Here is a 26,705-nt window from a genome sequence, read left to right as displayed (position 1 = left end):
AATATTTATGTAAAATAGTTTTCAGAAAACATGAGTACATGAATATAAGCTTTTACTAAATTATGTAAATTTCCAGGGATAATTTATGTTAAATTATAAATTAATTATAATAGTGGGGCGTGTCGCGAGACTGCGCATGCGCAGTGTGTTCCCCGGTAGCTCGACGGGGAAGTGCCGGCCACTGTTTCGGGTTGGCAGCGATCAAATCGGTTTCGTCTTTAAAAAAAGCAAAAACATTTATTCATTCTTTTTTTATCCCATCGTTACGTTGGTGAAAAGGGGGTATGTGTAACAATTAAGAGAGACGACGACGAAGGCGACGAAACCGACATTTATAAAAAAACAAATTTTAATAACGCTACCGGTACAATGACATAAGGTGCGGCGGCGAGGCAGCGCGCAAGGTACGAGAAGATACGCCGCGACCCCCACGCGAAACGTCTCCACTCTTGGGGTTTTACATTGGTTCGTGTTGAGTGTTTTGGGGCGACCTCTAGCAGTAGAAGAGCTTGCCTTGTCGTGTGAGTGTGTGGAGTGTTTTGCTTAGAGCGCCGTGTGGGTGGGGGGAGCGGTGGTGCAGCGGTTAGCGCCGCGCTACGAACCCGGCGTCCCCGGGTTCGATTCTCGCTCACGGCCAACACCGCTGACGATTGTCTGAACCGGTCCTGGGCCCTCCCCCCTAGGTCGACTCAGCCTCAAACGATTCCCTGCTGCGGTGTGTAAACATCGGCCCTGGGGGAGACAAAGGCGGCCGGGCGTGGTTTGCTGGTCACCACCCCCCCCATCGTGTGGTGCCGTGCCGGCTGTCGTGGGTGCTACTCACTAACATCACTTGCCCCACCACAGTGTGACATCGCGTTCACGTGTAGGGCTTGTTTATAGTTCAACATTTGGGACACGCGCGTGTTCGTTTAGTCTATTTATATGTGTACACGGTATGCCCCCCTCCCTATCTGCCTGTTTCTTGTTTTTAAATCCTTTATATTAAGTTCACTTGCTTGCGCGCTTACGACCGTGCAAATTTTTCGGTCGTTTTTTAACCCAATCCCCGTGATCCAATCGAGCTGACATTTTCCACACAGACTCGTTGTGCGTGACAATTAATTTTCGTGAAAATGTTTTTCCGAAATTTTACACTTTTTAGGAAAAAATAAATTATATTTAATTACCAATTGCTTAATGGTGGCAGGCAATCATCTGACCCATAGGTGGCAGCCATCTCAAGCCAGAGGACGAGAGGACTCTAGCCGCCACGCATATAAAGGATTTATAGTGAAAAACTTTGTTTTTACGGGTAAATTTTGTATTCGTGAACACTGGTGCCACCTGCGGGTTGGTTCGTAGGTTGTTGTTGTTGACAAGAGGACAACAGCGCCGTCTTGAAGGGGGCGTCACGCAGGGCTGACTGGAGGCACCAAGGACGAGGCCAACTCACTCCCATCACGAGGACCAAGGGGACGGAGAGGGCCCTGCACTTACCAACAGGGAGGGAGGGAGGAAAGCCAGACCTGACGAGGAGACTGGCAACACGGAGAGCAGAGGTACGACGGAGAGACATTCTTCTTTTTACCCTGTATTGGTCGGAATTCTCTTCGCCTCTTCCCAATGGCAAAATGTTCGCGAGCTTAAATGTCGATGTCTAGGTAATGTTGGCCATCACGAGAGGGCTTCAGGAGAGCGTTTGTGTCGTTTTCTCATGAACACGATTAGAAACGTGTTCTAGATTTGAGGCTTTCGTGTAACTGCAAGGATTCGTACTCTTTGATTTTTTTCGGTGAAGTCAGGTAGGTAAAACAATCAATAAAACAAAATAAATGAAAACAATCAAATCGCGACGTTTCGGAGGCAACACAAGCTTCCTTCATCAAGTGTAAAAAATTACACAAAATAATTGAAAACAACCAAATCAAATCGCGACGTTTCGAAGGCAACAAAAGCGTCGTGTTGCCAGTCTCCAACACAAGCTTCCTTCATCAGGTGTAAATTTTTACACCTGATGAAGGAAGCTTGTGTTGCCTCCGAAACGGCGTGATTTGATTTGGTTGTTTTCAATTATTTTGTTTTATTGATTGTTTTTCCTACGTGACTTAACCTAAAAAACCAAAGAGTAGAAACGTATTGCCCACGTTACCTGATTGCTGTAACAAGATGCTGGCTGGCTGGTTGGAAAATTGCCTGAAATGGATGGCTTTGCTGTGGTCCTATTGATTTGCTCGTGAAGTCGTGGGTCGTTTTGGTAATACTGTATGTGACTACAATGTTTGGCTGCGTGGTGATTGTGTACTGCGGTTGTGGACTCGCCCATTGGTTTTGCGGCTGGCAAGCGCGGCAGATGATGGCTGCTGGTTCTTTAACCATGCCACCCATATTATTTTTTGTATCGGTTGGGCTGGCTGAAAAGTGATCGAGACCCAATATGTTTGTCCGGTTAACCAACGAGCCAACTGACATGCAGTTTGGACATTTAGTCTGAGGACATGTTTGGTAAGCGAATTATGTTTGACAATGTGGAATAATGCATGTCATTTTCTAAAGCTTGCCGTGGGCTGTACGGTATTGCTTATGATCTGTGGTTGTCGAGCTGTGTCGTACACATAATAATGACACTTTGAAATGTAAAACACCATCTGGCTAGGATGTGAAGGTAGCATGGAAAGGACACCTTGTGATCAAATCACAATGAATACATCTGATCTCATCAGATCTCGGAAGCTAAGCAGATTCAGGCTGGATAGTGCTTGGATGGGCCACCATCATGCATACTGTACGATGCTCTCCCCCTTCAACTTGCATTAACCAGCGGGGTGAAGTATGGTCAAATTACTCCCATGACACAGCATGGATAGGCCCACATCTAGCAATGGATTTTAAAAAGGGATGTATATATATGTACGTTGTAGTACTGTACATTGTAAAAGAAAAATCAATTTAGCTTTTATTTGAATACGTTGGTTGAAATGTATAATTACTCTTTATATGATGTCCTGCTTAATTGTGTCAAAATAGACTAGTTTTATTCCTACTGGATATCAAGTTATTCTGTGAGATATATGTCAAGAATTGTGTATGTGAACCTTGGTAAATATATTTCACGTGAAATGTGCTGGACAACGAAATGTGGTAGTACTGGAATAAAAAAAAAAGGCTTTCACTAAATTGCAATATTCACTATGTTTTTTTATCACCTTGTGCATTAATTAATCAGTGTTATTTTGTGCCTGTCTGAGATGTAGCTGGCTTGGTTAATGTCGTAGCAACCTTGTAACTTGTTAAATGTTATCTATTCGATTATTGGCAGCGTTGCCTGGGTATGTGAAAATGAGCAAGGGAGGGAATGTGGTCCGTGCACGTTGAAATACATTTACATTTGATAAAGAGTAAATTGGGACGTTTGGTTACAATTGTGTTTCTCCCCTCACCAAAAAAAATACGAACAGTGTACGCAGTAGATGTTTTTGAGTGTCACTGCTGTGTCCACTGCCTAGCTACGGCAGTCATTAAAAACTATCCAATAAAAACATTACATTTGTTTTAAATGATTTCATTCCCAACCCTAGTAACACATTATTTTTTGCATTCTAACGGGTTTTATTATATTGTGAGCCGCACAATATAACTTTCAATTAAGGGGTACATGTAGCTGCAAGAAAAAAAAACTATGATGAGGTTAATTCTAGATTTGAAGCTTTCGTGACTGCAAGGAATCATCTTCTTAGGTTTTTTCCGGTAAAGTCACGTAGGGTTACCTACGTGACTTTACCGAAAAAACCTAATATGATGAGGTTAGGTTGTGAATTCAGTGCCTTGTTTATACTCTGTAGTCATGTTTTTGTTGTCCTTCCCACGCACCTATTAGCACGGTTGACTACGTACAGTGCGATATAAATTCAACATACATGTCAAAGGATTTATCCAACCTATTTATGCTGAAATTTTTACATTGGATTTGCATGAAATGATAGTGCATAGACTCTTTCCTTTTGAATTCCTTATGATTTATTTTCACATTCTTAATGGATGTTTTGTAATCTTTTTTATGTATGTGTAACGTTGTCAAATTGATTTACGTCTGTGGGTCCAATACAGGAAACCTTTCAAAGAAATTACAATGTCACATCTAGTATGTCAATGTTTGGCAAGCCCCAATGAATAAATGTAAGTTAGAGCCTTGTTTTTTAATTCACTGCTTGATGAGGGCTTCTCTACACTTTACCAAGTTGGTCAGTGTGGGTTGTTGAGGTGAGATGTGGGTTGTTGAAGTGAGCATATGTAGAAGCATGCCTGAAGTTACTATATAGGTGATTACACATTTTTTTAAACATACTTAGACTAAATTAAAAGAAGAATGAAGTCAAAAGGTCATCACTGCCACTTTTGCTTCCTTTTTCAAGATTTTACTGCTTCTGTAAAGTTGAGACCTGACCTGCAAGGTTCTCATAATGTCCTACCAACTGGGTTTAGGTTTTTGTTTTTTCACCGATCTCTGGGTACCACTCCAAATCCAATGTTGGTAACCTACCTTCATCCTGCAGACGTGTCCCAACCATTGCAAGCCTTACTTCACGTCTTCCAAATTTATATTTTAAACTTCTAAGCCACTCCCTCCTATCCTGCCTTGAATGTTCTACAATTTATTGCATGGACTTGTATTTAATTCAGCTGACAGACTTTGCCCAATATGCTCTAAAATTTACAGCATCCTCAGGTAGAGGCTCTGTTTGAAAAAAGTGGTCTGTAAAAGTACTGTCTGCTTCAGTAGAATTGTAACATGAATTGTTTTTCATAACAGTTTTAGTATGCGCTGTATGTGGTCATATTCACGCCAGGTTGGATGTAATAGAGTGACAAAATAAGTTAAATCTAATATCTTGCGTGCAGTTTTTTTCATGTTACCCGAGTGGTCAGCAAATGAATTGCATGCTGTTTGTACGCATATGGCTCCTGCATGTAACCATGGAATAGGGAGTGGTTGGTGACGTTGGTTGCGGCAGAACTTTTGGCACTGAACAGTACTTTTTACTTCATGTATCATGCAGTATGCCCGCTGCGAAATAACCATTTGGTGTGCATATAAAACAATTGACCTCCGTGTTTCAGTATTTAAAAGTATAAGAAGGGCACTGCGTCTCCATTTTAAGCCAGCTGGCCACTTTTGGGTGTGGCATGTACACACCATTTGTATTTTCAGATTGCCTCGTTTTCAAAGAAAGGAAGAAGCATTTTTGCTTTAAAGCTGCCATTTAACTAAAAGCACCTGTAGTCTGCATTCTTCAAGGTCACCTTAATGGTATAGCCATATGGTATGTTCCTCCGCCTTGACCACAAACTGAGTAAATTAAGCTACGTGCTTAATTTATATACTAAATGATTGAGGGCTTTAATCTTTTGTCCTTGTTATGGATGTGGGTTTTGAAGTGCCATGCTTTGTTATGGATAATGCCAGTCACCACTTGGATACGTTTAAGGAGGCAGAGATATTAACTCAGAATGACTGAGACCCCTGAACAGGCACTCAGACCTGCTCAAGGGCACACGTAGCCACATTCAGACCCATGCGGTCGCTTGTGTAGATATACCGAAATACTAGGAAACACAAACATGGACACAACAAACGTTGACATTCTAGAACAAGCAAGGTGAAACATGCTGGGAAAACGTATTTATGCTAAATGAGGCATTAACATTTAATGACAAGGTTTGGAATATCAGTTACATAACTCTGATGCAACATTGGACTCTTAATCTAATCTGTGTAGGATGTATTGGGTTTCCAGATTTATTTTGGTCAGATCAAATTTATTAAATAAATTGGCCACAATTTTCAGCTCGGGCCAAGTTCCGTTTATTGTTATGAGAATCATGTTCTCTACATGGATTTGTCAGCTAAGTTACTAATCACCGAATTGTGTGGTATTGGCTATTTCAATTCAGCAATGTCACACGGTCAGTGCTTGCTGAAGCATTTGGTGGTTCCATAGAGCATTAAAGCTGGAGACAAGCCCACGTCTAAATGATTGTAGTCGTTTGTACAAACGTTTTTGGGGACAATGCAAATCGTGTACACAATCTGTAATTTTCTGTTAAGATTGTGTGTGCTTTTCAACTCATAAAAGTAGTTTGTTTAGATTTGTTGAAAACACAACATTGGCCACAGCTACAGATGTCATGCAGTTAAATGGGCCTGGTTAACGGATTGTTTTCATTGGAAACAGAAGAGTGGTGTTATTGACTAACCTGGAGTCTCGAGACTGAGCTCTCAGCTGGGACAAGGTACTTGTGACATCTCTCTGGTGGCACAGAGGCAATGAATAAAACTTAACAGTATGTGAAAGAATAGCAACGCACTGCTTTCAATCTACTCAAGTAGATTATTGATAATAATGGAAATAAAATCTTTGATACTGTATCACATATTAGTTTTCTCTTTGACCATGGCAGCATGTAGTATGAACAAAAAATTGCACTTTGCCTTACATGGTGAAATGTATTGCCACTAAGTATTACTCTAGTCTTCTACACCATGCATTTGCATTTGCCTTTACAAGACCTGTGAAACTATACCTGTGTGACATATCTTATATGTTTTGTGTAAATAAATGCAAACAACTATGAGAAAAGCCCTCAACTCACTCTTAACATTTTGATTTACAGGAAATTCCTTCACCCAAGTGATGAGCATTTCCCCGCTCGTTCGCCTCTCCTAAAGTCCTCATCGCACCATGGCAGAAGACGACAAAACGGCCATCTTGTCTGAGGATGAGCTGGATAAAAAACACCGCTACATTCTCACTGAGCCAGCCAATGGGGTCACGCCGAGTGCAACGGAGGAATCACAGGAGAACTCCTCCACAGACGACGAGCCCGACTGGATTGAGCGACGATGCATAAAGATAAACGATGACCTCCTCATCTCTAAGGCCTTCTATTTCTTCTTCTACTCGGCCTACGGTTCACTTTTTCCATTGCTGCCTGTCTATTACAAGCAATTGGGCATTAATGCCAGCCAGAGCGGACTACTGGTCGGAATTCGTTATTTCATTGAGTTCTGCAGCGCGCCCCTGTGGGGCGCTTTGGCTGATCGCTTTCAAAAGGGGAAACACCTCTTACTTTTCTCCCTGCTTTGCTGGATTGGGTTTAGCTTGGGAATTGGCTTTGTACATCCGGCTACGCCACACTGTACCCTCAAAGAACTCTCCTTCGCTAATGGGACGACAACCACTATAACCACAACTTTACCAACATCTTCGTTCTCCATTCCACCTACAAATGCCACGGGGAATTTAAGAAGGAAGCGTGAATTGGCAACAACAAATAACGTTCAAGAATCCTTTGCATTAAAATCGACCCCTCCAACTAAGATTCCCTTTTTTTCCATTGGTTATGCGCATCCATTAAGCACGCGAGCACCTTCAACCACAATTGGCTTTGTGAGAAATGTAAAATTATTCGGAGTGAATGGTAGTTCTTTACCGAACACCACTGGCCCTCAGACAACAGGAACCACACCAAAAACCACAGTCGATCCCACCAAGTTCATGATTGTATACGACAAATTGGAGCTTCGCACCATCTTCTTGCTGCTGCTGGTACTTGTGCTCATCGGAGAGTTCTTTAGCGCGCCCGCCATCACCATCGTGGACACAGTCACCCTGCTTTACCTGGGACGGAACCGTGACCGTTACGGGCGGCAGCGCATGTGGGGTTCACTTGGCTGGGGCGCGTGCATGCTATCAATCGGCCTCCTTATCGACTATACAGACGTGGATATGACTGGCTGGGTGGAGGCTCCATGCCTCCCCCCAGAGTACCACAACTACCAGATCGCCTTCATCGCATTTGGAGTCACCATGACAGTGGCTCTGGTGGTGGCAACACAGTTTCACTTTGACTACAAAAGGTGCGTGTCTGACCTGAAATAACAAAGTTATGCTTATCTCGAAAGAAAAAGTGTGGCTAATTATGCATAACACAACAAGTTTTAACACACCAGATGTTTAATAAACAAGCGAAACGTTATTACTACAGGGAGACCCAGTCATAGGCTGTTATTTCCACCATTATAATAGTACCCCTTGCGGGTTTGGGTGGGGGGTCAATCACGTTGCCTTTTTCATGAAAATGGACAACAATTTCACATTCATCTCATTCATATTAGTATAAACTAACATTTGTATAGATTGTATTCGCAATAAATATTCTGTTAAATGCGGAAAATATTCTGCAGATCATGCGCTAAATAATTTCCTTGCCAGTAATAATTATAATGGGTGGAGCAGTGATGCAGTTATTACCACACTGTGCTCGTGAACCCAGTGATGCCATGGTTTACACCAGTGACGAGTGGTCTCTGAACTGGTCCTGGCTGTCCCTCCACCCATTCACTAACCCAAACGAACCAGCATGCTTGAGTATGGCCAACCAACCCCCATGACTCACAACATGGGGAGGTTTTCATCCAAAGTATCTTTTAAAAGGGGATGAAAAGATGATACTTATGAAAAACATGTATATAATAATTAAAACAATAATAACTGTGGTGGAGATCCCGAGAATGATTGATAGCAAAAATTTACCCCTGCAGGTTCTCGCGAGAGGCAATTGAGGAGACGGAGTCAATCGAGATCCCGCACGTGGAGCCTGTCGACAGCACCGCACGTGAACGCCGCACCAGCAGCAGCACCACCACGGTGTCAAGCACGTCTGCCATCACGGCAGCTGTGCCCATTCCCGACGACAGCGGGGGCAAGCCCGAGCCCAAGAAGTACCGCTACGGGCACCTGGTGAAACTGCTGTGCAATGTGCGCTACGGCTCGGTGCTGTACGTCACGTGGTTCATGGGCTTTGGCTACGGGTTCGTCTTCACGTTCCTCTTCTGGCACCTGGGCGACCTGGGCGGTACCCCAACCCTCTTTGGAGTGTGCTCCGTGCTCGACCACCTCTCTGAGCTGACCGCCTACTTCTTCAGCCACCGCCTCATCGCCCTCATTGGGCACGTACGGTAATGCTCCTGTGCGTAGATTTTCGCGGTTGTACTGTACAGCTTTCCGATGCATTTTCAGGTAGTATCGCTTGTTGTTCGGCTTGATATGCGATCTCTTAAGTTTTTAACGAATATTTCAGCACATGGAGCAAAATTTTTGATATTATGCCTAAACATCATGCCGAAAATCACGCGGTACAACCTGAACACATGCCGGAGAGTTGTATTTTGTAATATCTATAATCTGCAACCTTGCAGCATCGGCTGGGCCCTTAATAATTAACCCCCTTCTCCCACCTCTGAGACACGTCACGTAAAAGGCTTCTACTGGTAGGAACGAAGTGAACCAGCCTACAATAGATTATATCGTCCGTCCGTCCGTGTAGCAACATCGCCCCCTACTGCAAACACTTGGCAGGACCCTACAAAAACCTTTAGACTCAGTGACGCTTTCCTGGCTAAACAAGTGTAACATTCCCTTATAATTCCCTGAGATAGCTTTTTAATTAAAAAACCTTTAGACTCAGTGACACTTTCCTGGCTAAACAAGTGTAACATTCCCTTATAATTCCCTGAGATAGCTTTTAATTAAAACATTTAAATTAAAAATTAACTCACATCGGCCTCAAGCCTACAGCTAGGCATAAAGCCTAGAACTAGGCCTCAAACTCTCCCTTCGTATCGTACCCCCGCGTGTGTGAAAGGGAGTTAATGTTTAACAATGTTACATTCCCTGATGTTTTAAAATAGAAACATTTAAATGTAAAGCTTTTACATAAATAATTAAAACATTTAAATTAAAAAAATAACTCACAGCGGCCTAAAGCCTACAGCTAGGCCTAAAGCCTAGAACTAGGCCTCAAACTCTCCCTTCGTATCGTACCCCCGCGTGTGTGAAAGGGAGTTAATGTTTAACAATGTTACATTCCCTTATGTTTTTAAATAGAAACATTTAAATTTAAAGCTTTTACATTAATAATTAAAACATTTAAATTAGAAATTAACTCACAGCGGCCTAAAGCCTACAGCTAGGCCTAAAGCCTAGAACTAGGCCTCAAACTCTCCCTTCGTATCGTCCAATTAGGTGTAGCAACATCGCCCCCTACTGCAAACACTTGGCAGGACCCTACAAAAACCTTTAGACTCAGTGAGGCTTTCCTGGCTAAACAAGTGTAATAATACATTATGTTTATATTCTTTGGTTATTCGTTCCTACCAGCCCACCCCGCAGGGTCCTGTTTATTTATTAAGAGCACACTGGGTGATGCATTTATGTAACGCAGCTACACATAGCCGACCCTAACACACAACCCCATCGTCGGCGTCCAACTACGCAGCTGCCCGACTAGCGCAGTGACGGTGATGGTGAGAGCCTTGCAGGAGATCGTCCACGTAGAGAGACGACGTAGAGAGATGATAGCGAGCAGCGACGCAGCGAGGACCCAGGACGCGCAACAGCACCGAACCTTTGGTTCGGGGTCCCCCTTATATACGCTTCAGCGTGGCCAAGCCCTGCCTCTGGCCACGCCCCCTTCTAGAGCCCTCGAGCAGGTTCCCGAAGCTTCTCGACTGACTCCGCCTTTCACCTTTACCCCAGATACGCCCTCCTCATAATTAGGCATTACGTAATGTGCCCATAACTGTGATTACCCCTTCAGGCCGACAGGTGGCACCCTGTCATTACACATGCAACATATAAATCAATACTATTAGAACATCAGAAATGTGAAGGCTACAAAGGTCGTTGACCCAACCAACATGTATCATGTTTCACCGCGTTATAGAGGAAGCCCTTTGTAAGGTTAAGCCGGTGTCACGAGATATCTGACCTACCCATAACATGAGTCCCTTGGATCTACCAGTATCCTATAAATCAATACATTACTAATAATAATTTACAGGCCTTTGTCAAGATTTGCCCAGACTCTGTTAGTCAATGGGATTGTTTAAACTTACTTCACTGTGCTAATCAGAGTAGGGTGGTGAAGGGGGGGGGATCAGGACCGGTTCAGATATCACTTTCCACTGATGTTCGCCAAAGCCAGGAATTGAACTCAGGTGGTTGGATTTAGAGTGCAGAGTGCTAATAACTGTGACAGCGGTCCCCCACAGGCAACATTATGAATATAGAACAGTCTATTATCACACGTACTTGTTGATGCATGTATTGTCAGTGTAAGGATTGATTTTAAATCAATAATTGCATGGATCATTATACCTTTTAGTACTGGCTATCATTTACTTGTCATGTTTGTTTTAACTGATGAATTTGTTTAGAAACGAAGGAGGAGTATGTTGAAATACAATGTCTTGTAGCCTGGGGAAGTTATCTCTGTCTGAAGTAGAAACTTATATTTTTACCATTTTAATGCAGTTTAATTGAAGAATCTGGTGAAAAAAAAAGTTTGTCAGTTTTTTTAGTTGTTTGCTGTTTTTATTTATTTTACTTGTTCTTCTCAGCTGTCAACTTATTGAAAACATGCATCCCAATCTCTTGTCTCTTCTCTCAGTTTTTGTCATCTCTTAAGTCAGTAACTATCATTAGCAGACAGAATATAATGAGAAAACAACCGGATATTGTGGGGGCATAATCGATTTGTTTTTCTTTTACTTTGATTCCATGTTATATGCAGTTTAAGCAACCTTACGTTCTATGAACTACATTTTACCAAAGTATAAATCGAAATTTATATTTTCAAAAAAAGTCAAGGTTTTTTTTGCTGCAGTATACTTAGACTCACAGTAGCAGTGCATCTTGTCGGAGGTGTAATTGAACATTTTACAGTGCATATGCAACACGCACAGAAGCACGCTCATGTATTCTAAGAGCAGGTATCTTGTTAAAGGACCATTGTCGGGTTTCATCGTGAGTATATGTGGTTTAAAGATGAGTCATTGTTACATGTCATGAAAGCTGTTGTATGGCTGATGCATTGAGAGCTAGTTTTCATTCATTGTTCATGGTGAAATTAGCATTCATTGCCTATGGCTGTCGGGGCAAATAGACCTTGTCCTGCACCTCACACATGGAATCGTACCAAAATATAAAGTGCAACGTATTCCTTATTTTTGACTGTAGGATAACACGAATTCAATACTTAATAATGATATAATTACTGACTTAAAGCTTTTGTGACTGCAGGAATTCATATTCTTGTATTTTTCGATAAAGTCACATAGATAGGTTCAAAGAAAATAACCAAAAATAACAATAAACTACGACGTTTCGATCGCAACACAAGCAATCGTCATCAGGAGCAAAAATAGCGGGAAACCTGCTGAGGCAGGATGTTTTAACGGTTTGAAATGGGTGTAGCCCAAGGGTCATAAGCGAAGTGGGCGGGGCTATTGATGTTAAAGTGAGAAATTTGCATGTCAATGTAAGATCGGAGAGCTACCGCCACGACGACAAAGCTGCGGAGGTGGCCATTGTATTGTGAGAGATTAGGTTAAATGGCTTTACATTAACAGGTTAAATGTCTCACTAACATAGCCACCGTTGCTGGTTTTCCTCAATGTGGCGGTAGACCCTTGGGCTGCACCCATTTCAAACCTTTAAAACATCCTGCCTCAGCAGCTTTCCCGCTATTTTTTCTCCTGATGACGATTGCTTGTGTTGCGATCGAAACGTCGTAGTTTTTTGTTATTTTTTGTTATTTCTTTGAACCTATCTAGGTGACTTTACCGAAAGACCAAAGAATATGATACATCATATCTACATCTCATTGTAAAGTTCAGGGCAGACTGCATAATTAATTATTTTGCAGTTGTACCAGACAATGAAAACAACTATTATCTTGGCGCTGATAATGAAACTTACTGGTGCGAATATATAATAAATGTTTGCATTAATCTTCTTTGTTCTTTCGGTAAAGTCACGTAGAAGGGAAATAATAAAATAATACAAATTAAACATAATAAAATACAATTCTCACGACGTTTCGGCCACAACGCAAGCAGCCATCCTCAGGTGAAGAACAGGTCTGTCGGAAAGACAGCGTCTGAATGAACACCACCAAGCTTGGCAGCGTATATTTAAGCTGAGTTAGGGGAGGAGGGGCGCCTTGACAAAGGAATTTGCATATCAACAGAGGAATTTAGCATATTTATGGAAAAATGCAGATATGGATGTTTGCATTAACTTCTCACACAGTGCATTGCAAGTGGAGGTGGCGAGGTGGCTTAGAGGTTAGCACTAAGCTGACTCCGGCGAGATCCTTGGTTCAAAACAGGCAGCAACTTGTGATTGATCTCAAGTGCAGTGAGTTGATGGTCACAGCCGTCACCAATTAATGCACGAAAAATCACATTTGGTTTTTGTGCTTAATGTGGCTAAATTCCACCTCTGATAATGAAACATTTATTTGGCTCTTTCGGTAAAGTCACGTAGGTATAAAATGCTGAAGTGCCCACTTCAGCAATTGTTTCTTGCTGTGGTTGTCCCACCTGATGACGGACGCTTGTGTTGCGCCCGAAACGTCGTGATTTAATTTATTTTATACTTACGTGATTTTACCGAAAGAACCAAAGAGTATGGATCCCTGCAGTCACGAACACTTCAAATCTAGATTAATTTGGCTGTATTGGAGTGAACATTACTCTCATTGTCAGGGTATATGGAAAAGTGCTGCTCTCTAATGTGTGAACCAGAGGTCACTTGAAGGGAACTCAGAAGTAGGTCTGTGATATCAACATCCATGGTTCTTTCTCTTAACACTTTTGAGTCTCTGCTCGAGACCAAAATGGATTGTTTGTCTCATGGGGCGTGGCCAGTCGTAGCACAATCAGGATACAATTGGGGGGAAAAGTGAAAAAAAGTGTGATGGCTACTTACCTCTCTCTCACCTCTTAACTCAGAGTCCTGTATCTGGGGCTGGCCTGCAACACAGCACGATACCTCTACATCTCATACCTGGTCAACCCGTGGTATGTCTTGCCCATGGAGATCCTGCAGGGTAAGTGTGTCCTGTCAGAGTGCACGGTCAGCATGGAATTTGTTTGCATGTAAGGTGCTTTGAAAATGTCTCAGTTGCTCACTGTTTATTTGCAAATTACTATTCACTTGGGGAATTCCAATAATATTTTACAATAAAATCACTAGTAAGTATATTGTTGACCGGTAAATGTTAAATTAAATGTTAAATTGCAGCTTGTTGATGTGGACTCTAGAAACAATACAGCAGGGGGATATGTCCTTGGGAATGGCTTCTATTTGGCTCTTTTAGAGTTTGCTTTTTTAAAACTGTGTATTACCTCCTGTGACGTATGGATAAAAAAAATTGTCTAAATAAGCAAAATGGAACCAGACTGCAAATTGTGCAGGGAAGCATTGAGAGGTGCACGTTTGTGCTTCCACTGGGATAAACGTGGATTAGAGAACATACGCAAGATAGAGACATCATCAGACAAGTATTGGGCTTGTGTGGGAAACGCCGCTCAAATATCTGGTGGCCGCTAGGTGAGATTAACGACACGGTGGTAGCCAGAGGGACCACTCAAGTGGGCATCAGCTGTGGAGATGGAGCAATAAAATTGGTGCATGTGCAGGTGCTAGTTGGATTACTGAATGCCAGGACTGAGAGAAGGCCACGGCTTAAGTAGGTGGGAGGCCTTTATTCCAGCAGTGGATTGATCATGGTTGACGATGAAAAGAGCCTGGTTTGGCCTTGAGACTGAGAATGCATTATTTAAGGTGAATAAAAACAAGCATAGTGTCGATCATGTGCACTCAATTTACATGAGACAGACAGCCTCAGATATTGTGCAGTCCACTGGGTGTGATCTGTTGATGCAGTTGCTAATAGGAAATGACATGGTGTACAGTGTACATTGCGCAGGGTGGTTCTCTGCCTGCAATGTGTGCGTCATTCAGTTTGCTTGTATTCATGCCATGAATAAAACACACCCACTCCTTGTTGTTCGTCATGCACCCAGTGGCTCATCTAGAGCACAGACAGAGAAGGAAACACTCCTTTGAGAAATAGTGCAAATACGATTAAAATTCAATGTTGTGGGAGAAGTACATTGCATGCAGATTTTGACATCTTTACAGTGATTTGTTCTGTGCTTGGAGTAGTAGCTCAGTGGTTAGCACACTGGGCTATGAGCTCTGCGACCCGAGTTGAAATTGAGGCAATGTCTTTACATCAGCGGTGAATGATATCTGAACTGGTCCTGGAACTCTTCTTCATCAATCCACAGTGACCAGCGTGATGGTCAAGAAAATCCAGAAGTGGATTGACTAAGAGCTCAATGCTATGTTGTGTTGTGCTGTGTTCATCCCATTCGCTGTACATATACGTGATAGTTTATTCACGATTTGGTAAGGTGGCATTTTGTGACTATTCGCTGGCAAGCTTCTCAAGAAGGAATTTTCAGTGTTTAGTGGAAGCCATCATCAATTTAGGACATGGCAGTTAGCCAAGCCATGAAAGATTAATACGTTTTTTACTCTTACAAAAAATAAAGCGGTTGTTTTTCACATTACCAGATTGGTAGCTAAAGAGAACAGTGCTGACAGCAAATGAAAGCGCCTGCCTACATTTATGGTGAAATCAGATGAGCTGATAGTGCACAAGTTAATCTTTCCCCACTTAGGATATATATAGTCCTGAGAGAAAGCCACCTGTCCTGAATGGTGTCTTTGACAGTGACATGCAGGCGTTTTGCACTTACATTCACGCGTGTGTTTGCCAGCCGCGTGTGTACGCTTAACGGCCGTGTTTGCGTGTATCCAGGTGTGACGCACGCGGCCATTTGGGCGGCCTGCATCTCTTACCTTAGTGCGGCGGTGCCACCCTCGCTGCGAACGTCGGCACAGGGCATCCTGCAGGGCCTGCACCTGGGTCTCGGCCGAGGCTGTGGCGCCATGCTCGGCGGGGTCATGGTCAACTACTTTGGTACTCGCCAACTCGCCGCTGATGATCAGAGAAAACAGCACGTCCTTATGCTGCTAACTCAAGTTTTAATTTTCTGTTTTGTTTTATTTTTGCTCGTGTTACTGGAATAATGATAGTAGATGTGTTTACAATGATAACTAAAATTTTACTGTTTTTATGGCAGCATTCTGCAATGAGTAGCAATTTTATTTTAGATCTTCAGGTAAATCCATTATCATGTCAAAGTGTCTCCATGCTTGAACTTTTGGGTGGGGTGGTACTCCCTGCCACTGGTGACCCTGAGGCAGTAGCAAATATTCCACGTGACTAATTTTATTGTGGGGGGTATACAGTCTCTTCACACACCACACACTGTTGACATTTCCACAGTGAGCTGTAGTTTGAGCGACCCACCATATCGTTGATTGCTCATGTGCTGCAAATATGGGCTAACCTGCAGTGCAATTAAACATTTAACTATCTTACTTACTGACAACCACATAGAGCTAAAACATGGGTGCACTGAGTGTATTGGTTCAATGGAAATACGATTATCATCAGCAACTTAATCTTGAATAATTGCCCTTAATTAGCCATACGGAATCAGCATAATCAGGCATGATTAATCCACTGCTTGATGAGGGCCTCCTAAAGTTCTCATTTATCACGGTTCTTGCACCTACACATGAGCTGATTTCATCGCTGTACAGGGTAAATGTTCTCTTGGGCATGTTTTCTCCTTTGACTGCCACTTCAACATTGGTCTTCGCCACCAGCCATCGTCGCTGCTAACCATGTGTCATGTCCAAACTCACATGACTTAAGCCAGGCTATGTTATTGTACATAATCAACGTTTTTGGGTTTAGATCGCGTTATTTATAAATGTGTCTTAACCCTCCACCACCCGACACGGCCAATCAGTAAAAAAGTGTCACGTTGACAAAAGACAAATTAGTTCACTGCTTTAGCCCACCGGTGTGTTGAAGCGCGAAACCACAACATTTACAATTTGAGTACGACGTTTCGACGTTTCGCTGGTAATTGCATCCAGCATCATCGGGCAATTCGCCAGAATGGTGAGGCTCTGCTGTGTCTCCCGTTCTTATATAGAGCAGCAGCAGGGTGACGTCATCATTAACTCATGCATTTTTTTAAAATTGGGTTTGGGGAAATTAATGCACTTGTCTTACGTCGCTGCTATTTTAATGTGGGGCTTTAAAGGGGAATCATGTGAGAGTGCTACAGAGCAGTGGCGTGGCCATGGGTGATGATTGCATGGTGCGTGTCCACGCGTGCAGGGGCTGCGGAGACATTCCGTGGGATCGGCATGGCCTCCCTCGTGACGCTGCTTCTCTTTGCCTTCATCCAATGGCTTCTTGGGCCTGAGGAACTTCAAAGTGAGTGCCGAACTTAGTTTGATGCAGCTGGCTTTGATGTGTACCCAGAACTGTTGTTCCAAAATGTAATGCTCCAAAATATGTACTTTGTTGGTTTTCTGGTTGTGTTTTATAGCTCTTTGATGTGTTTACGGGTCGTACCACGTGTTTAACTCGATGTCCAACTTTTCAATTCAATGCTGAATTCAGTCCCAGAAGAAGCTCCCAGCATTTGGAGCAGAATGCCAGACATTGTGCTGAAGGACATACTGTTCAAGCTGAAAACATGTGTGAAAACCTCCAAAATTATATTTGTTATTTTAACAACTAAGATATATGTAGCCAATGTAATCGAAAAAACCCAGCTGCTATAGCACAACGAGAATATACTAAGGTATTATTTTATCTCCTTTATGATGCCACTGCAGCGACGACGACGCTCGTAGCTCAGCCAGATCCCCCAGGGGCGCCGATCGCCACCATTCAGGTGCTGGTATCGCATGAGGAGTCTGATGGCCAGCGTGAGCGGCGTCCGCTGCGAAGCCGCAAAACCAAACACCAGGAGGAGCAGGAGGACCCGGGACGACCGGCATGGGGAGTGGGAAACTCCTCGCCATGGGTGTCCCTCACCTACACACTAATGCAGCTCAAGGAAGCTCTCAAACTGAGGAGGGAGCAGAAGATGATGAAGGCAGCAGCAGCTGCGCAGGTAATAAAACCGTTACCGCCGAGCACATGAGCATCATGTGTGTGTGGTTTGTTGGCTCGATTGGCATCTGCATTCGCAGTCAACCCAAAAACGTTGCATTTCTGTATTTTGCATATTATGAGCCAATATGATATGTAAGTTGATAAAGCTTTTAATATTATTAAATAGTGACAACTGACATTGGCGTTTCTCTTAATGCATTTTTAAAAATGACAATTCCATTTGTGATTCTTTTAAAGCTACTTAATTTACACTCGATCGTGTTTTAGGGTAAATACGAAATTGGAGGTGGGGGGCCTGGGGCACCACAGTGGTCTTGATAAGGTTGAGAACCCCTGCCATGAACGAGTAGTCGTTTAGTGTATACTGAGCAAATACAAGTTATAATCCTTTCTATCAGCAGCAGGCACAGCCTGGAGAGAAAAACCAACCATCCTCGGGTTACCAAGCAGGCGGCGGGCATCATCCCACGGAGACGAAGCCAGAGGGGCCAACGTCGGAACACGGGCATCCAGATGGGCAACAGGAGAAGAAGCCAGCCGATGGCACTGCGACATCCGTACCCACCGAGCCAGGCCACGTGCCATCTAAAGACGAACCAGGGTGGCAGTGAGCGCAGCAACCGGAAGAACGTTGGTGATGAGAAGAAAGGAAGGGTTTAGCAATGGTGGTGAGTGGGTGTGCTTGCTTTTTCTCCCCCACCCACCCCAACAATCCTCATAGTTGATACCTGTCGGCCCAAGCACTGCCTGCAAACAAAACCTGTTTTTGTGTTCTCTGGATGCGTCTCAGAAAGACATCGGGTAGCTTTTGTCTTTCTCACCTGCAGCTGGTTGTATTGAAGACCGTCAGATTGGAAATGTTCAGTGTAAGAATAGGTCATTGGATTGGTTTTACAGTTAGGAAAGTGGTTTGAATGCTGCTGTACCTGTTTAACTCTCTGAAGGCTTTGTAGATATTCTTAATTGTAGTTTACTGTATACATTTTATTCTGTGTCAAACTGTCCAATAGCATAACCAGAATTGTATTACATTTGCTGAAAGTAAGATCTCGTGTAAATCTGGACATTTCTTCCATAAATATGGCCATATGAAAAACTCAAACTCATAGTCCATCTCTGTTATCAGGTACACTGAAGGCCTCTGGAAGTGTTTTTAAGAGTGTCATGGTGCAGACTTGAGAAGGCATACGGCATTAGAGTATTTTACTGTTGTTCTGTGTTCAGTGTGGAAGCATTCACATAGTTTGTGCTTGCCATTATCATCAACTAATATACGAATATAAACAGTTAAGTCCCCAAGCTTGCTGCAGATGTTTTCCCTTGGAAACCCAACGCTTGGTTCATATTTTACATTAAACACATAAATTGCAGTTCTTGTATAATCTAAGGCATTCAAAGCCCCCTAACTAAATGCTTGCACGTTTTAAACTTTCTGAATGTTATGGATTTTATTTTAATGTACCAAAGGTTATCATGTAGTTAATGTGATTGCAAATTTAATATTAAATCCTGTCATTGATTTGGCTCAAATTCCAATGAAGTTACAGTCCAGTGAGAAATACATTTGCGCAAATGGCTTGGATGCTTAGCTGCAATTTAATCTCAGGCCCCCTTTTTGAGCACATTTATTTATTAAACTGTATTTCTACTAATATTTTGAGTTAAATGAAAAATTCTCATCCTTATGATTTTGTAAAATATGACTCTTAATTTAAATACAGAACAATAAGCAGGTCAGTATCTTGCAGTCAGATTTGAGGATGAGCAGTCTTAACACTTGGGTTTATGGATTTAACGCGCATTTGTGCACAGTTTTTTTATTTGGTAAACTATTTCACTATCCATTATTTAAAGAGGTAGCAGTTGTTGAAGCACTCATGCTAGGTAGAATGAAAGATGGTGCTTATAATACGGTATGTGTTTGTGTGTGGTTTGTCATTTTCATTGGCTTCTCATACTCATTTAGTGGAACTCATTGTAATGGGATTAGTAGCCAAGGGCACACATTCTTGCAGAGAATTTCTGTGGACCAGGACTTAATTTCACGAGTTGCCATGAATACCATGCTTGCAGTGAGATTGTTTACTAATGTCTCCGGGAACAAAATTGGACCTATTTAAAATATACAAAACATTGAAATTGTAGTTTCGTTTTTCCCTATTGGCTGCACCTAATGTGCAAAACGAAAGTTGTCTGCTATGTTTTGTGAATCAAACTGAGTTATGAAAACCAGAGGTGGTAGCAAGCTTGGCTTGTTAAGTTGAATTTCTGCCTGCGCCTGTGTATACACAAATGGAATACACTATCCCATTACTGTCCCATATTCCTTGTCACGTATCAGGGGATTAGTGACAGGCTCGTATTTTGCTACCCTCTAGAGGTGTGGTGATGAACCCGACTAATTGAATACTGCAATAAGATGTGACGATGTGTATTGAATCTGATGTGTAAGAATATTATTTTAAATACCGAAACCTTGTCATAAAGAGTTCACATCGCCGGCCTACAGCCCCTTGTGGCTTCAGCATGAGCCACGTTATCAGAATATTATTTAATTAAATTGCGAAAAGCGTATAAATATTTGTACCTTAACTACCCTCCTACTTTACTGTACAAATTTGGCCAAAGGGCATGTTCCAACCTCTCGAAAAGGCTTCGTTCTTGCAGTTCAACTTTCAAGAAGGCAATCAGGCAGGATGTTCAAACAGCTGTACACAAAAGGGACTCAATTCTTGACGAAATGTTATTTATCTTCAACAGTTTGGAGGAAAGGGGGGCTTATTTTAGGGTTTACATTGCATGCACGTGTGTGTGTTTTATGGGACCATTTTAGGATTGAGTGTGACCTGGAAAAATTCACAAAAATATGTGTTTACAGAGTTTTATTTACAGGAGATTCATATTTTGGCACGTGTCTTAAAGAGAGAAGATAGTGTTTTTCCCACTCATGCTGAATTTATGTTTCTTGATGCACGCATACAGTAGTTTTATATTGTTATTCACACAGACATCCGATAGGATGTGTCCAGGATTTATTAACTTGACCGAATGTTATTCAAGCCCAAAGTTTGGTATCATTTCTTGTGATTGGCCAATGTAAAATGCGCACAATATTCTATAATTACTTTGAACTTTCCCCACAATAAGCCAGATATGCCATGAAAATGTTGCAAGGCTCATAGATAATGTATTACCAATACTTAATCCCAATGAGACTACATTCCTCTGTTTATAGTTACGTTTTCTTTATAGGATCCATGAGGATCGTTTATAAATTGAGGGTGCAGTCTGCCCACTCTTTTCTATTATGCAACATTAAATGTCATTGTGAAAATCATCGCTGGTTTTCTTACTGCAGTGCTCACAGTTTTGAATGTTAATGTTACACTGGGATATATTATTTTAATTTGATAATTTCATCCTTGCATATTTCCACCTAAAACACTTTTAATAAGCAACTTTAAATACTGGTGACTTACTCGAGTTTCATTAGAGTTCAACTTTGGCCTCATTATCCAACGTGCGTTTTGGACTGTTTACCGAATTAAAGTGGCATTCAGGTTAATTTTTGGAAATGGTTTGTTTTATGTGTTTTTGTGGAGTTTAAAAACACGGTACTAAAAAGTTAAAGTATCGAGTTGGGTTTATGCATTATTTATAGTGTAAATTGTTTGCTGTGTGAGAATCAAACTCGCATTACAAATTGTTGAGCATGAATGAGTGAAGTGCCAGCGCACCTAGCGTCATTGAGTTCAGCGTTTACTTTGGCATACACTTTTTAAAGTGCATCCTTTACGGATTTTCACGCTTTTTTCTCAGATTCACCATTTCAACAACTGCAACACCCCAGAGTGCTGCATGTCGCTCGTTATATGTATGTATACTTTCACGTTCAGCTAAAAAACAAAGCCTGATTTTCACAACGTCCGTTGTACCGTGGAACAGGGTTAAGATGAAGGTCCGCTATATGCCACTCGTGCAGCGAGGGTTGCTTCTTGACAATGGACTCCTCAGAATTGAAAGCTTTTTTTGCAGATGCACTTTTAAGTTTTCCAGTGCCTTCATCCATGTTTGTGGACGAAGTTTGTGTACATTTTATTTTTCGTGTGGTTGGGCTGCTGGTCGTAGTGTGCTTTGTAAATGATACAGCGTGAGTAGAGATCCACATTGAATATTAATAATTGATATACCAAACAATTGCACTGTATAGTACAGTCGGGAAATGTTTTGCAGAATTGCTAGGAAAGAGGGTAATGTATTTTTGTGTCGAGGAACTTTTGCATTATTAAACGTCCATGTAATGCTTGATGTATGGCAACTATTAGACACCGAAACCTGCTTTGAATGTACACCGCTCAATGTCCCTTAAATATCTACTCAACAAGGTGGTGCAAATGACACACAACACCGTGCACTCAATGGGCTTGACACTCCGTGGGAGTACCGTGCCTGACGCCATTTGCCTCTTCACATTTGAATCTCAATGTCGAGTCTCTTGCCACTGGCCAAATTGCAAATGTGGCCTGCACAAAATCATTTTAAATGTTATGCACATGCATTGATTGAGGCTTTGCGGATTGTGAATTCTCAAATATCCCTTGAGTTGCGTAGACAGTAATTAATATGCTCCAGCAGAGCAATATAAAGGGAAAAAAACGTAACTATCCTAAATGTGCAGCACGTCACACTTTTGCAATTGGCACTTAAGCATGGATTGATACTGGATACAACCAAAGATTTGAATTGTGTTTGTCATAACGGAAGCAGTGGCATAAGTTCCGAGTAGATGAATATGCTACCTATGGACTATAAATTGTCATGTCACATTGTTAAAATGCATACCTGTAAGGTTTAATGTGGTAAGTGTTGTTATTGGTTTAACATGTTGGTTCAGTGACATTGGGGTGTACTAGAATTAGTAGGTCGTTTAAGAATGTGTAACTACTGTATGTGATGGTGTGAGCACTCCACAAGCTGGTAAGTGGTGGACTTTGCAGTTAATCAAATGGCAGGCAGCTGAACAATCCGTGTAAAGGGAACACTGCGAATACAACGTATAAGCATTCAACAAGGCAGTGTTGGCATGCTCAGAGTTACTCTGCAAGACACATTTAAAGCACGCGAATGGTGGTCATGACCATCTTTTTATTTTACTCATGCCAAAGTCCACCCGTGCGCGTGGCCTTACTTAATGGATCCGAAGCTGTGTAAGGAGAAAAAAAAGGTGATATTTTTAGACTTCAGACACAAACCCAGGCGTTCAACTTCCAATCGCTCTGCATGGACCCACGTGCATTCAATCACACACCTGAAGCCGTTTAAATGAGCGGTGGGGGGGGGTAATGACATCTGACGTATGGTTACCAATCTGTCGTGCAGTAAACGTTAAAACGCGTTCGTGTAATGGTTATAACCACCAATTTTAAGTGTGCTTTATAAGCGAGTCATTCCACTTGTGGCGCCAATTGTCGCTCAGCCGTCAAAACAATTATTCTGCCTTCTATGTGCATATGTCGGTTTCGTGACTGTACAGCTTACGATGTAAAACAAAAACATTGTGGTTACGCGATGATAAAAAGGAATAAAAGTATATATCTATTGCAACATTCGTGCGATCGTTTTCATTTCTTTTTGGGCCTCATCTTAACAGTCGGTGTGGGGTTGTATGGGTACACACATCATCGGGAGCAGAATCTCGTGGTGACGGATGTGGTCGTGTTGTGGTCCTACGCTGCCCCCGTGTGGATAATGTCCACGTGGGGGAAGGCCGTGTTCCGGTTGAATACAATGCAGGGTTTTTTTGGGGTTATATTTCGTAAATATATAAATGTGTCGTTAAACCCGCCACCACCCGACACAGCCAATTAGTAAGGATTGTCACGTAAACAGAACATGCAAATTCGTTACTAGTACAGAACACCTCGGTGTGTGGAAGAGCCAAGCCACAACATTTACAATCTTGAGTTGGACGTTTCGCCAGTAATTACAACCAGCTTCATCAGGCAACAGCCAGATTTGTGGAGAAGTCCACCTGTTTCGTTCCTTAAATAGAGGCGTAGATGTTGCCTTATTCTAACCTTTATTCGCAGGCCTTGCAAGCAGTGAGGGGTTCTTTGACCACACTTCATCTAATGGTCAATGGGATACGGCAGTTGAAATGCAACCTCGCGATAATTAATGGGTGACCGCATAAATAACATTCGTTTTCAGGAATGAACAATAATATAATCCGTTCCACCCCCGTTATAGCAACGCAGTTTCATTGTCCAATGTTTCTAGCCTGCACGTACTTGTGTGGCGGGTAATTGTAAGGCGTAATACGCCGTCACCACTACCCCACTGGAAATATGTAGCTCCAGCAATGGGCCAACAGGGGGCAATAGCGGATCCGTCCTGTACCGAGTTGGGCCAGGCAATCGAGAGCAGTTCGGGACCGGTGGTGGACACCCCAGGCCCCCCAGTGGGGGGCTGGGGGATTGCGCAACAATCTAAGTCCCTCCAGAACAGTGGTGGGGGGAACGTTTTTTTCTGCCAAGGGCCATTTGGATATTTACAACAAATCATTCGCGGGCCATACAAAATTACCTACTTAAAAATTAGCCTGTTATATTTGGTCAAACATTTCATTAACTCACCCCTAATGCGATGGCTGGAACTGCTTCTCTTTGGCGAGGCGTGGTGATGTTAGCTGGTATTGATGATGTTGCTGCTACTCGCAACTGCTTTTACAGGTTTGCTCCTAGATTTATTGAATTTCGAGTCCCGCCTGCGGTTGCCTTGGCAGGGCCACACCAAATGATTTTGTGGGCCTCATACGGCCCGCGGGCCGGACGTGCCCCACTCCTGTTCCAGAAGGTTCCAGAGAGTGGGCGTGGCCAGGGGCGGATTTACCCTGGGAGCCCTATAAAAGCCGGACCCCAGAGCGACTCTGGCAGTCGGCGTCAAGTTCAAGTTTGTTTGGTATAGCCCTGTGAGCCATGCGACTCTTGAATCGGGTGCAACCGCAACAAACAAAAAACATGAACAAGAAAACATCTTAAAGTGAATATGTGACTAAGTGCAAACAGAAAATCCAAGAAAAGACAGCAAAATATTGCAGAAATAACACCGTACACCAAGGCTGTGTGCTAAAATCCCAGTGGGATTCAAGTCAAGCCGAAGAGCTCGCCTGAAGACGAGGACCCTGAAGACCCCCAGACCCGACATCCTTATCAGGGCCGGGTCTGAGTGGGCCAGAGACCCAAGGACCTTGGCTGGGTCGGGTCAGCCTCCTCTAGGTCCCGTTAGCCGGAGGGCTGAGATTAGGTGGTCCCAGTGACTTGGGCACGTTAGCCCGGAGGCTATAACCTCCTCAGGTCGTCGGGTAGAAGGGGCCCATTACCCCTTCGCGTTAGGGACCCCGTGTGTTCACGTTATTGTTAAATGAATACGTGTTGCCTCCTAAGAAGACTCCGTCTCCATACATACCCACTACACTTGTGTGTCTGGTGGGGTGTCTCGTCAGCTACAGAAAGTGCTTGCATTTGTTAGTGTTCCATTTTTTAAAAGGTATCGATCCCCCTCGTATAGACTTTAGCTTATCCCGCATGTCATCAGGTGTTCCTTCAAATCCCATAAATGTTATCGACTGTACTGCATTAACCGGTCAAATGGTTAAGCGCAAGGGCAAGCGACATTCGAACAAGTTGCGAGTTCGAATACTGACTGGGGGGTTGGCTCAGCCCATCACCCCTTCGGGGTCGATAAAATTTCTTCCGCTTTGCGGGGAAATCAAGTGGTTGTCCCCTATATAGACTCGCCCACGCCATTATAATAGAAATATCACCAGTAAACTAGTTGTCTTCTTCTTTCATATGGCATTGTGAAAAGCAACAGCTTTTATTTGTTCTTAATGTTGTAATTACTGGCGAAACGTCATACTCGGAACGTAAATGTTGTGGCTTTGATCTCCAACACACCGGTGTGCTGTACTCGGTGTTGTGGAATAGTTGATGACGTTTTGTCACCCTGGGATATATAAGCTCGGACCGGTGACGTGAAGGGGGTCGTCGCGAAGGGCCAGGAACGGAGAGAGTTAGGAAGTCGGGATCCAGGGTAGGGTGGCTACTTCACCCGGCCAACCGAGTTGGATGACCCCTCGGTCGGTGCTGAGGGAAGAGCAAGAATAGCCTGGGGGGAGCTAGGGACATCCCAGTATCCTTTCCCCTGGGGAGATATTAAGGTTGTCAACTGTTAGGTGTAAGCCTTGAATAAGTTACCGGCATTATTAGCCCTTAATAAACCTTGGCATCCGCCCTTACTCGAGAACTGTGTCAGCGTCGTCTGTTGCACCTCAGCACTAGTAACGAATTGGCATGTTTTATTTACGTGACAAACCTAATTGGCTGTCTCGGGTGATGGCGGGTTTAACGACACATTTATGCGATCTAACACAAAAAAAACCTGTATTATGGAGTCCCTGTAAAGGTCTCAGTTTTACCTTGAATAACCATATCATTAGCTCTAAGGAATCCACACTACCATAGACTACATGCAATGCCTCAACTTTCAGTGTCGTAAAACAGAAAAGTAGCTAAACATTTACAATTCTAAGCTTGTAAAAACCATTACAGTGTAATCTTGAATGAATGAATGCATCGTGCCGTTTGTAAGAATTCACCCGTTGCAAACGGTATTCTCACAAATATGCAAAACCATACATTTAGTGCAAAAGGAACCGGAAAAATTGTATTTCTTGTATTCATACGTTGGAAAATTGT

General features: G+C 42.8%; 1 protein-coding gene across 4 annotated transcripts; it reads left to right on the top strand.

Moving 5' to 3' along the window:
* Nucleotides 1–142: 142 nt before the first annotated feature.
* On the top strand, nt 143–23,538 carry MFSD6 (major facilitator superfamily domain containing 6). 4 transcript variants are annotated; one of them, XM_078857064.1, is made up of 10 exons: nt 143–404; nt 684–808; nt 1,345–1,541; nt 6,652–7,897; nt 8,582–8,998; nt 13,838–13,935; nt 15,718–15,879; nt 17,158–17,256; nt 17,664–17,944; nt 18,348–23,538. In XM_078857064.1, exons 4-10 carry the CDS (start codon nt 6,720–6,722, stop codon nt 18,555–18,557), a joined length of 2,445 nt encoding a protein of 814 aa, XP_078713190.1. In that variant the 5' UTR covers nt 143–404; nt 684–808; nt 1,345–1,541; nt 6,652–6,719; the 3' UTR covers nt 18,558–23,538. The 4 variants fall into 4 exon arrangements, with proteins under 4 accessions (XP_078713190.1, XP_078713180.1, XP_078713169.1 ...); XM_078857054.1 differs by having other exon boundaries at nt 684–812; XM_078857043.1 differs by lacking the exon at nt 684–808.
* The last annotated feature ends 3,167 nt before the right edge of the window (nt 23,539–26,705 follow it).

Source organism: Lampetra fluviatilis, chromosome 1, assembly GCF_964198595.1.
Source record: "Lampetra fluviatilis chromosome 1, kcLamFluv1.1, whole genome shotgun sequence".
NCBI lineage: Eukaryota > Metazoa > Chordata > Hyperoartia > Petromyzontiformes > Petromyzontidae > Lampetra > Lampetra fluviatilis.
This window is presented reverse-complemented; position numbering and strand designations above follow the sequence as displayed.